The sequence below is a fragment of the Melanotaenia boesemani genome, chromosome 4 (assembly GCF_017639745.1).
Source record: "Melanotaenia boesemani isolate fMelBoe1 chromosome 4, fMelBoe1.pri, whole genome shotgun sequence".
NCBI classification, from domain to species: domain Eukaryota; kingdom Metazoa; phylum Chordata; class Actinopteri; order Atheriniformes; family Melanotaeniidae; genus Melanotaenia; species Melanotaenia boesemani.
In genome coordinates this window covers 20,763,979-20,776,665 of record NC_055685.1, presented here as the reverse complement: position 1 = coordinate 20,776,665, position 12,687 = coordinate 20,763,979, and the positions used below count along the sequence as shown (strand labels likewise).

At 39.1% G+C, this 12,687-nt stretch overlaps 1 protein-coding gene across 1 annotated transcript in view; it reads right to left on the bottom strand.

Annotated features, from left to right (window-relative positions):
• Positions 1–4,626: 4,626 nt before the first annotated feature.
• Positions 4,627–12,687, bottom strand: part of dchs2 (dachsous cadherin-related 2) — a 30,996-nt gene continuing 22,935 nt past the window's right edge. Inside the window, exons 17-20 of the mRNA XM_041983005.1 lie at positions 11,924–12,054; positions 11,554–11,840; positions 10,823–10,964; positions 4,627–8,095 (exon numbers count right to left, since the gene is read on the bottom strand). Of these exons, the coding sequence (XP_041838939.1) occupies positions 5,508–8,095; positions 10,823–10,964; positions 11,554–11,840; positions 11,924–12,054 (3,148 nt within the window). The 3' untranslated portion in view covers positions 4,627–5,507. The remainder of the gene's footprint in view (positions 8,096–10,822; positions 10,965–11,553; positions 11,841–11,923; positions 12,055–12,687) is intronic.

The following is a 12,687-nucleotide window of genomic DNA, read 5'->3' as shown; positions in this document are numbered from 1 at the left end:
TGTTTTTTTCATGCTATCAGACAAAAAAGAAAGAAAGAAAAAAAAAGTATAAAACATTTTAAAAAAGCTAACACCTCTAAAGCCAAACAGTGCCGTGTCGCATCTGTTCAAACATTCTGCATTTGGAGTTGGGTGTGGATGGAGGATGGAGCTGCACACAACCGTCAAGCTTTGAAAATTCAGTTCTCAATTAAGCTGCTGTTTTGCACATTACAAACTACATAGTTACGGTTAGAAAAAAATGATAGTTTGTATTTCTGACTTGTATTAGAGGCACACTTACATTCATTATGCACTTTCTGTTCCAGCCTCATCACCAGACTGCTGTGTTGTGCTTTATAACAATGCAATAGGATATTAATGGACAAAGCAAGGGAAAGAAAGAGAGAAGGTGACAGAAAAAGAGATAAAACAAGAATTGACATTGGACTGGCTTTTACCCAAGAGTTCAGAGAAGAGATAGATGCTGAACCAGCATTCTTTAAAGGGCACCAAAGTGAAAATATTTGCTAAAGTTTAGTCGGAATTCTTTTAAATAGGCACTGAAATAATGTATTACATCAAAATATCCTTCTCCTACATTATTGGCTGCCATGTCCCACTTCCTTGCTTAATACACCAAATGTGAGTAACTTATAACTACCACACAGTCTGCATTTTCATGTTCTACAACTATTTCTCTGTCAGTTGAATGTCACTGAAATTCCTTTAGTTCCACATATAGCCTTAAGTTCCCAGTAATGCAAACCAGAAAATCTCATTGCAGACCTTAAGGGGCCAGTAGCTACATTTCTCAACAAAATCATGTTTTTTTTATAATGAGAGTGAACTATTTGTTGGAAAACTTTTCTTCTTTTTCTGCAGGAAAACCACGTTCAGGGGCAACATATTGTCAAAATCAGTATAAAAGCTTCCCTTCCTGAAATACAGTTAGCAAGAAGAATTACATGAAATGACCGATTTAAAATCTATTTTCATTAAGATATTTTGTACGTAATATTTTTTTAAATCCTTATTTTCTTGCCCCTATAGCAACCGGTAAATCTGTCTTACAGTAAAAAGAACATAACTGTGTACAGATCTGATTATGCTTCACATAAAGCTCAACACTTGTTTTTTATTAGACAATATGCTCCTAATTTAGGTTCCAAACATCAATGGATCTTTTGTTGAACATCAGGAACAGTTTCCATTGAGAATCTTTATTGTTGCACTGTAATCCATTTAAAGCTAAATACAAACAGTAGTCAGTCACTGATTTGACTGGATAGGTTTGACACTGCTCAGGTATGTGGTACCGATCAAAGCTAAGGAGGCTAGCTGGTTTAAGTTGGCAGGTGTCCTGAGTCCCAAGATCCTTCTCTGGGATCTAAAAGCTTCAAGTTTACAACAATATATTTTCATTGGCTCAGCCAAGAACATTATGTGTATGTTTGTCTTGTTTGTTATTACTTTTATCCTTAAACTAGTGGACCTAGTTCTACAAAAGTTGGTTGACAGGTGGCGCATGGACAGAAGCCAAAACCTATTGCTTTTTTTTTTTTCTTCTTCTTTTTTTTTCTTTTTTTTAACAATTTACTCTCAGCAGCAGCTTGTGAACATACATACCAGGTGCTTGGGGCCCCAGGCCATTAGGAGGCCCCCTAGGGCTAACAAACCTTACCCCCTCCCTCTTAAACAACCAATGGACGATTTGCAATGACATCTCAGAGGGTAAAAAAGGGGCTCCATTTGGGGCCAAGGCACTCAGAGAAGGAGGTGAGCATTCAGCTTTGCTTGTTTGTTTGTCTGATAGCAAGATTGTTAAAAAAAACAAAAACAAACAAACAAACAAACAAACAAACAAAAAAACAAACAGCAAGTTAATAGTGATGAAACCTGACAGTGAGGTAAAGTATAATAGCATTTGGTGAGAACATTGTCTACCAAGGAATATATTCTCTGTGTGCCCCTTTTACTGCATTTGTGTTATGTCAAATTTCCACACTAAGAAACCACGTGATACTTAGAAACAAGAAATTTACAACACACAGTCTACAGGAGGAATGGTGGCTAAATCAGAACCCAGCACCTTTTTAGCTGGAAAACCCAATTTCACATGAATCTGACCATGCTGAAGATTACAACTATGTGCTTTATATTACTAGATATTCTTAGATTATTGTAGGCATGTTCAAAATATATGTCTTTTATTTTTGTCAGTTTTAGTCCAAACTGAGAATGAGCGTCGTGCACTGGCTGCAGATTTGTCAGCTGCACATCCATGATGAGAATGTCCAGTTCCATTACATCCAAAAGTGCTCTATTAGATTGTGATCTGGTGTTTGTGGAGGCCATTGGAGTGCAGGGAATTCACTGTCTTGTTCAAAAAACCAGTTGGAGATAATCTGAACTTTGTGACATGGTGCTTAATCGTGCTGGAAGTAACCATCAGAAAATGAGAAAGATCATAAAGGGATGGACATGGTCAGCAACAATACTAAGGTAGGCTGTGGTGTTTAAATTATGCTCATTATCCTAGTAAATCCCAGAGATGCTTGTGTGTGAAAATCCTACTGGATAAGCAGTTTCTGTTATACTCAGACCAGCCCTTCTAGCAATAACAACCATGCCATGTTCATAGTCACTTAAATTCCTCTTCTTCCTTCTTCTGATACTTGCTTTAAAATTCATCAAGTTGCCTTGACTATGTCTATATGCCTAAATGCATTGAGTTGCTGGTGTGTTAGACTGATGTACCTACCTGGTGAGTGTAGGATTCAGCTAAACTCAATTCAAATTTACTTATTAACACTTTATCAAAAACATATAAGGCAACCAAAAGTGCTTTACAGAGCACAAAAAACCCAAACAGGAAAGGACACACTTAAAACAATAAAGTTTACTATGAAACAATGCAATTTTAAATTGACAATAATAAAAGGAAATTAATGATTAAACCTTTTTGTCATTAAGGCGGTGCTGCAGAATCTGCAGATGTTGTGCTCTCTCACACCAAATGTACTCACCAAACTGAGTGACAGGCCATATTTGATAAAGATCCACGATAAAGATCCATGATAAAGAGCCAGCTGTATGGTATGTTGAGGTATGTGCTGAGACACAGAAGCTTGTTTGGGTAGATCACCTGATATGGTAAGAAATCTCCATCACCATAAACCTGAGGCCAAGGACTCACTGAAATCACAAATACAGAAAAGTGTGGAGCTTGTCAAAACCCACCGGGAGCACAGGAAAGACTAAACTCAGGCCATAAATAATTACGCAGCTATCAGTGACTACAAGCAGGGCACAATTGACAAGTATGGTTCACGGCCTGGCTGTTTATTATCTTTCATGGTGCTATCTGATAAAGACTTTGACTCTTCAGCTTCCCCAGCTCATGTGTTCCCTAAAGGCAGCACATTTGGATTAGCAGCAGACCAAGTGGAGCCATGTCAAATCACCTTATATTTCTTTACTTTTCTTTGAGAGGCAAAATTCTTAGATGTTCAGATCACTGTTCTAGAAAACAAAAGGAAAAATGAGAGAAAGTCTCCAAAGCTTAAATAGCATATAGAAAATGCATTTAAAGCTCGCTTTCCAATAGTTAAGAACTGGAGTCTGTTGATGGATTCTGCCTGATAACCACACGTATAATTACCATTTTATTTCTCTCACTTGAATCAGTGATGACATGGCCTCAGAAGGTTGAATTAACAAACATTCAGGGAGAGATTTGCAATCATCAGTGAAGGTTTAAAGCAGAGAAAGTCTTTGGATGTGGCAATGTGGTAGCACTAAAAAACTGATGAAATGATTCCATTACTGTGAGCAATTCGAAGAGACAGCTCACCAGTATTTTAATGCTTAGCAGCCAAACCAAGCAGCTTGACTGGCACTATTACAGATAAAATGGAAGCCGGAGAAATATTGAAATTACTGTATCTTATGGTTGCATCATAATAAAAAAGAGCTACATTAAAAATAGGGTTAGGAAATATATTTTTCACATGCAAATTTAAATCAGAAAAAAATCAAAACAAAAATAGAAAAAAACTAGCAGACTGTCTAGCTCCTCTCACAAATGAGCTGGGACTGATGCACCTTTAACAGATCAGTTTGATTTGTGAAATGGTCAAGGCACAGATAAACCTCTGGGCTGGCATGGGGGGTAGAAACAGAGGTGGAATAGACCTTGGATAAAATGGTAAGGATCAATATATGGCATTAAATTAGAGGTCGTCAGTCCACTGCAGGACAAACACAGACAGACAAACACACTTACACCATAACATCCATGTCTTTGGATGGTGGGAAGAAGCTGAAGTACTCGGAGAGAATGAGGAGAACATGCAAACTCCACACAGAAAAGCCACAGTTTGAACCTCTCTGCAGCCGAGGTTTGAACCAGTGAACTTCTTGCTGTGAGGCCGCAGTGCTAACCAATCATAAGTTACACAAGAAAGGAAAATAAAATAAAACCTACTGCACTTGCACAAGCTACTAAATTATCTTAGGAGAGGGTTAAAACCATATCATACATATACATTTTTAAATGTTTAATGCAAAAAAAAAAAAAATACAAAGGTTTTGTTATTAAAAATTTCTTAGAAAAAATATTCAAAGTCTTACAGATTTAACATTTTTTTTACATAAAGTGCTGTTTATTAACAGGGTGTCTCTCACAGTCAGCACATACAGAGACAGTCATACAAGGAACAGATTATTTCTATTCATCAGTAAAAGCAATAATAGCCAGGATTTTGAACAAAATAATTCCTTGTCTTTTATCTGTACAAAGTCACTAAAGCTTTCCAGATACTTAAAAGTTTGTGTTTGCATACATTAAGAATATTTTCTGGCTTCAAAAAGATTAATTATATTAAATTAGGTTCCAGATAAAAGTAGTGAAATTAAGTTCAGTTTGTCACAGTTCTGTTTGTGTTAATTTTGTTGGCATAATATATTAAAGAGCAGGGAGGTAAAAAAGAAATGATTCTAGAAAGACAGACATAACCACAGAAAATTGTAGCCTTTCTTTGGTTATTAAAGTTAAACTAACCATGAAAAAGTTTCCATTCAGAAGTAGCAACCAACTGTTTAAATAAAGTGTTTCATTTTCTGCACATATGAACATGTTTATAATAAAACATTCAGTAATTAATTGCTGACTAGAACATCTGCCCTTAGTCAAATATTGCATTACAGGAACATAATGCGAGACAGGCTTGACTTCAGGCTTTTTCAGTTATTATTTTAAATTTATTACAGAAGAGAGTGATTAAATCAACCTCAATCTAAATAATTAAATCAGTATATTCCATATGAATTTTGTTCTTTGTATTGCCCCCTTGAGGCCATGAAAGCCATGACTCTAAAACCATAAAAGCAGTGGGACAATGATGGGAATAAGTCCAGGTATGTATCAGAATATATCAAATGGTGCACTGTCCATTAAAAATCCTTCAGATGATGAGTAGTGGATTAAATTAAATTTTATATGTAGACTTGCTCAAAGTTTGCATCTACACTTGAATTTCTGCCTCTAAAAGGCTTGCAGTGAGGGGCCCAGAGTCAACTCTAATCCCCCCTATCCCGGTTTCGGAGATAACTGGTGAGGCACTGGGGGTCCTAACGGTAAGCGAAGAGAGTGAGGGGGAGAATGTGGGTGTCATAGCTGATGGGGTAAGTCCTGTGTTCCTAGCTAAGGGGGAGTAAACATATTTGGGGTAAGAGGGCTTTCTGCTCAGGCTTGGCACTCGGCCTGGCTTTCGAGGAGGAACAGTCCTAATACCCGGCTGAGCCACTCCTGTTATGAGAGGTGGCGGGTACATTAGACAGCTTGAGTCAGCTGCTAAGTCCTCGCGGCCGCCTTGAAGCTCCTCATCAGGGAGCATCCCTATATCTGTAAATACACAAGCTAGAGTCTGGAAGCGTGGCTCCCAGTCCAAAAGGTAGTCCCAGTTATAGCTGCCATGCAGCTGCTCCTCAAGGCACAACAGAGAGGAAACAGAATCTGTAGGGGCTTGGGCTTCAGTAAGGGGGGCGTACCCTTTCGTCTCCATGTTCTCTTCTAAATCTCTCACTTGAAGTATTTCAGAAAGTAGGCCCTCACCTCCTCCTTCATCTTTGAAATGGTGTATGCTTTCTGTGCTGGCCAATCCTGAGGGAAAAGATTTAAGTGATACTATGTGTTCTGGTCCTACATCGATGGAGTGGCAGGAGATGTTATCTCCTGGTAAGGCAGAGTTTGGAATCTCTGTAGCTGGGTTGCTGGAATTGTCTCTTTTACGGCAGGGATACTCATTGATCCACTTAATTTCCTGGTCCTCAGCTGTCTCACCCTCTGCTGATCCACGGCCACTTGAGTCAGACTGACTGCATGGCTTTGTGGCCAAGATGCTAGACTGTGTCAAATCCTGCAAAGATATAGCACTTTGCGTGTGGCTATTAGATCCACTGAATGAGCCACTGCTGTGGTTTAAGTGTGCAGCAATAGCAGCGGCTTTTCGGATGGCTGTTTCTTTAACTTTGTACCTGAGAATCAAGCCCATGAAGACTACAAGGACAAAGAGAAACATGATAAGCGTTACACTTAGACTAAGCATGTGTGCATCAAGGGGAACACCAATTAGTGCTTCTGCTGAGCTGGAGACATTGACAAAAACCAGACAGGTTGTAGTTCTGGAGCCCAGTCTGGGACTACCTGCAGACACAATCAGTTCCACCATGTCCTCGGTGGCATGGCTGCCTCTTCTGTGATATACAGGCCCAGACACAAAAATAGCCCCAATTGTTTTGTTAACTGAGAAAAATGGTGATGAATTCACAAGTGAATACTCCACCAGCCCGTCCACTCCTCCATCGTGGTCCATTGCCATCACAAAACCAACTGTCTCTCCAGGCTTCACGTTTTCTGGCAGGAGAAAATGATATTGCTTCTGGGTAAAGATGGGACTGAACTCATCCACTCCTTTGATGGCCACCTGCACTCTCGCTGTAGCTGTTTTGTCACCTTTGTCCCTGGCTTCCACTACAAAACAGTACTCACTTTCTCGTTCATAATCAAAGGTTTGTCTGGTGTGAATATCACCTGTGAGGGGATCGATGGCAAATGCCTCCTTCCTCTCTGGGTTGCCACTGCTGTAGTCCATGAAGCAGGAGGACAGAATTGAGTAGGTCACCTGGCCATAGAGACCCAAGTCGTTGTCAACAGCATGGACAGAACATGTGTGGGTAAATGCAGGAAGGTTCTCCGATACTGAACAGTTAAATGAAGGGAACATGAAGTATGGAGCGTTATCATTCTCATCCAAAACTGTGATGAAGACGACGGCAAAAGCCACTTTATGGTTTTCAGATGTTTCGCTGCCATCAGATGCTCTGATGGTGAGGATGTATTTTAAATCTTCCTCATAGTCAAGTGAGTGGTTGACCACCAAAAGGCCAGACTGGGGATCAAGCTTGAGGTGACCTTTACTATTCCCAGAAACAACGTCGTATCGCACAAGGCCATTGATATCCAGATCGGGATCGTGAGCACTGACCTGGACCAACCTGGTACCTATCTGGCTGTTTTCACTCACCTGTGCGTGATACTCTGTGCTGGAAAAGATGGGAACATTGTCATTGCAGTCTGTCACAGTCACCATGATGACAGCTGAGCTGTTCAGTGGAGGTGTTCCTCGATCAGAAACACTTACTGTTAGTTCATAGCTATCAGTTGTCTCTCGGTCCAAAGGGTTACACAGAACAAGCTTTCCTACATTTTTCAGTTGATTGTCAACTGGAACCATTTTTACTTCCATACAGAACCGTTTCTCCTCATTCCCCCTGATGATGGCGTAATCCAAATGGGTATTTTCAGGGCTCCAATCTTTGTCCTCTGCAGCGAGAGTCAATAGGGTGGTGTCGGTGGGTGTGTCCTCTGGCACAGTGAGTGTGTAAACATCCTGATCAAACACAGGCTCATAGTCATTGAAGTCCAGAATCAGCACGTCAATGGATGTGACAGTAGAGTGTACAGGATCGCCTCCATCTCTTGCCTCAACCAGAAGATAAATCACGTTGCTGTTTGAGATGGCCTTTAATGGCTTGTTGGTGAAAACAGATCCTGCAAAATGAAATATGTGCATTAGAAAATGAATTTAATTAAGACTGTTATGGCAGATATTTCTACATATGCAGCCATTTCGAATGAGCAGCTGCTTCATCCATGAGTCATATATATATCCTATGAAATATATATATATATATATATATATATATATATATAAACATATCAAGCTTCAAGTTGTTATTTTAAGTTAACAGGGGCTTTCTCAGCTTTAAATCATAATTATAGTAAGAAGTTTTAAGGGAAGGCTTTTAAGTTATCAGATCAATCAAGCAGACTGAAATAACCATCAGAAGCTTTAATCACCAAGATTCAGAGAGGCCAATTCATCACAGATGCAGAGTTAAAAAAAGCGCCACAACTCCAACCAGAAAGTACTGTTAAAAAAAGGCTCCATAATTGTGATCTCAGAGGACAAATCTCTGAACAGCTCTTCAGGCAGGGCATCACGTCCAAACATTAAGGGGTAAGACTTACACATACTGGCATCTCACAAAGGTCCTATTTACTCATAACTCAGTTTCAGATTTGGGATAGTAGGGTGTGTGTAAGGAGACAAACAACAAAAAGAATAAAACCGAAGAGTATCAAACCCACACTAAAACTTGATGGGTAGGAATATTCAAACACTCCATTCTTCAGAGGGATTGCAAAACTGTAATATCTTTCAAGTGTTATGATTTGTTCCTCCTAAGGATAACAATTCACATTTATGCCTGTGTGGCCAAAGAGTTAAATCAAAATCACCATGCTTATTAGATATCGCAGTGGAACATCTTGTCCTGTGAAACAATTCTTAAATGAATTCCATGTGCAGACTGTAAGAGAACCTTGCTTGTTGGATGGCATCAAAGAGTTTGACCATCCAATTTCTTATTCCACTTCACTGCCACTTAAACCTTTGTACGTGATGACCACATACATCCTGAAGCAGCACCAACTGCTGTGATACATATAAGCATGGAAAAAGAGAGGCCCCTGATCAACAGAACACACCAGATTACATTTTTGGATTGTAGTCAGAGAGCATTTAGTCAGCCTTCAAGCAGATTTCCAACAGTGCCCTACAAAAGGTGCAGATGACTTTTTCTTGATATTTAGAGTTTAAACATGATAAAAGCCCATAAATCATTCTTGAGTGAAAATGACAGACCAGAGGCCTGTACTACGAAGCGTGATTAACATACCCTGGATTTCTCTCCGTTACCTGGGTTGACTCACCCAGACATTCAGGATCTGGATAAGTTGTACCACGAAGCTGGTTATCAACTCGGTAACTCAACCCAGGATTTTCCAATTCACATAAAAGGGGTGGTGTTTGGAGGTTCTGACCAATCACAAACATGGACAAACCCTGCAGAGCAGTGTATTTTACCATGGAGGAGCAGACTACTATTCTTCAAAAATACAAAGAATTTAAAAATATAATTCAGGCTAAAAGCAACACTGTTGCTGCAGCAAAAGCCAGGAAGGAATGAATGCTGGTTGCATTAATTGCTGATTCCGTTAATGCGTAAGTTCGTCAGATTATCCAAAAATAATTAATGGGACAATATAAACTGACAGCACTCAGATCACTGTATTACAGCACAAACATTACTGGGAATGCTTTTTTTACGTCACATTTTCCAGTTCTTTAAAGGATCCGCTCCCATGTGAGCGCGTTATATGCTGAAATATCAATTCCTCCACCATGAATGCACGGATATTTGTGTGTTCCATAAGTCAATGGTTCTGTTCTTATGTCGTGTGTGAAAAAGAATTATCACTATCATTAACTTCCATTTCAGAAGCAACCCCAGTGGAGCTAAAAGGACTTGGGAGCAAGTAAAGAACAAATATAAAAACATAATTCAGAGTGGTCAGTGACAAGGCTTTATTACTGTATCTGTTGTATGGATGAAAGGAGCACAATTCATCTGATATTCAGCTGACATATGTATCTCAGCCCATTTGTTGAAAATCTGTACCTTTGGTACATTATGTCATCAGGAAAGTCCAACGGGTTGGATCTGTCCCGAAAGACTTTCTCTCCTAAGCGCTCCTCTCACTATCCGTGCACCAACGGGATCTTCTAAAAATGGGCAGGCCATTTTTCATGAGATCTGATTGGTCAGGAGGTGGCGGTTTTATACTCGCTGATCTCTTATCCAGAATATAACCTGCTCTGGAGCAGGTTAGCCGTTCAGCGTCTGTTGCTGAGGTGAAACAGCTTGGTAAGAAGTGAACCGGCGTTGTAGTACAGAAAACCCAGAGTTAACCCTGAAGTTATCCCGCTTCCCAGCTTCGTAGGACAGGCCTCAGGGCTAGTTCAGTTTCAGCCCTGAATAATTCATCATCTCTTACTTGCTTTAAAAAGAAGGTTAATAGTTCAATCATAATTAATCATATTCAGATTAATTATCTAATATCCTTCTGCCTTTTTTCTTCAAACATATAAAATATATAAAAATATAAATATAAACAACAGGAAATTAGTTAACTGAATTTAGTAGATAGAATGAGTTTTATGGGTATACAAAACTGACAGCCAGAGATACATAACCCATGACACGTATTATGTAAAGTAATGGCTTTTTCAGAGCTATCTACAGCATTGTGTAAATTTATAAACTATGTACAGTCTAACACAGATACCACACATGTACACAATCACACACGTATGCAATCCGATGTTCTGTTTATCAGACATAGTGCAGCTTTTCCATCTTTAAAACTGTTTACCAGTGTCAGGCTGGATATAAAAGCCTTGTAGAGGAGATGTAAGCAGTCTGTAGCTGATGTTGCCATTGAATCCATCGTCTCTGTCAGAGGCAGATACTGTAAGAACCAAAGTGTCCTCTGAGATCAGTTCTGACAACTCCACCTGAAAGAGTAAGCAAACAGTCATTCACATCTTTAAGATGAACATCAAACATAAAAAAAATTTGGATTCCACTCAAATTGACAGTCTGAGAGTAACTGAGCTGCAAATTATCTGGGATAAATTCTACTTAATAATAGTTAGAAAAACATTTAAAATTGTAAACTAAATAAAATAAAAGAAAACTATCAATAATTTATAGGCACATACCTAATGTGAACCGAAAGCCTGCAGTTTCAACAGTTTTCATAGGATTTAGTATTTTACTTAATAACAGGTGAAACCTCAGAAAATTTGTGGAAAACAATAACAAATAGCAGATAAGCAGGTTAAAAATGGGAACGTTAAAAGAGGAAAGGGGGGGCCTGATGCTACATTAAGAGAAATGTGTCTATGAAGGCAAAATCATAAGAAGTGCTTTGACTATTCTTGTAACTTTCTACTAACTATAAGCCGCTAATCTTGTGGCTATTGCCAAAAAATGATGGATAAAAATACTGTAGTCTAAACTTATCTTACAACAGAATAACAACAAAGCTGCAACTTTTAAATCCTCTTTCTATTCTGGCTGACAAATATACATTGCTTGTACCTGATAGGAGTCTTGTGTGAAGACTGGAGCATTGTCATTGATGTCAAGTACTTGAACTTTAACCTCTCCAGAGGTCTGGTGCAGAGAGTCAGACGCCCACACTGTCAGAGTGTACTCTGTCTCCACCTCATAGTCCAGGGCTCGGGTCAGGGTAATGACACCGGTGTAGGGATCGATAGCAAAGGGAACACTGGTGGTGCTATTATCTGAGAAGCTGTAAATGATGGTTGAACTCAAATCGACGTCATTTGCAATCACTTCTGTGACCACATATCCAGCTGGTAGATCTAGGGAGAGAAAAACCGTGCCATGTTAGCTGGATTGAGCTTCCAGCTAAATTACAGTGACAGCTGCAGGGTAGTAAGCTTACTCTCAGCTATAACAACAGGCTCCTTGGAAGGAATGGTGGGGCTGTTGTCATTGACGTCCACCACTTGGACCCTAATAGTAGCGGTGCTGCTGAGTGGAGGTTTCCCCCTGTCTACCGCCTGTAGAACCAGCCTGTAAATTAAATACATAAAAAGATAATAATGCTTATTATCCTCATGTGTACCAGATTGTGTTTTAATCTATCGCCGTATAACAATGAGAAAATGTGCAAAATGTAACAGACACAAAGCAGATGTAATGGTTGCAGGTATTTCTGTTTTGAGTACATCCTAAAATCAACTATAACTTTTTAACTATGTAAATTTATAAGCTACAGTCTGAAAAGAACGAAATAGAGAATGATACATAGTTACTCTGTTGTAGCTGCAGCATAGTGATTTCTTACATCACTTGCATTGTTTCCTGGTTTGCCTTTCAGGCAGACTGTCAGACAGCTCTCTTATGAGGAAAAGTTGGGCAGATCAAAGTATGGATCAGGATCAGAAACTTATTTCACCAAATTTGCAAGATGCAGTCTGAAACATTACTTATGTTCATTTACGGTATCTAACTTATTACTAGAATGTATATAATAGTTTTATACTCTTTTCTTTCCAAGTAAAAGAATAAAATTAAAATTTTTAAATACCACAGGGATAGGGGTGAAACAAAACACTGATACTTTGATTCAATGATCAACATGCCAACAGTGATCAAACATCAACATCGTAACCATTTGTAAGACACACATGAGAAGATAAGAAT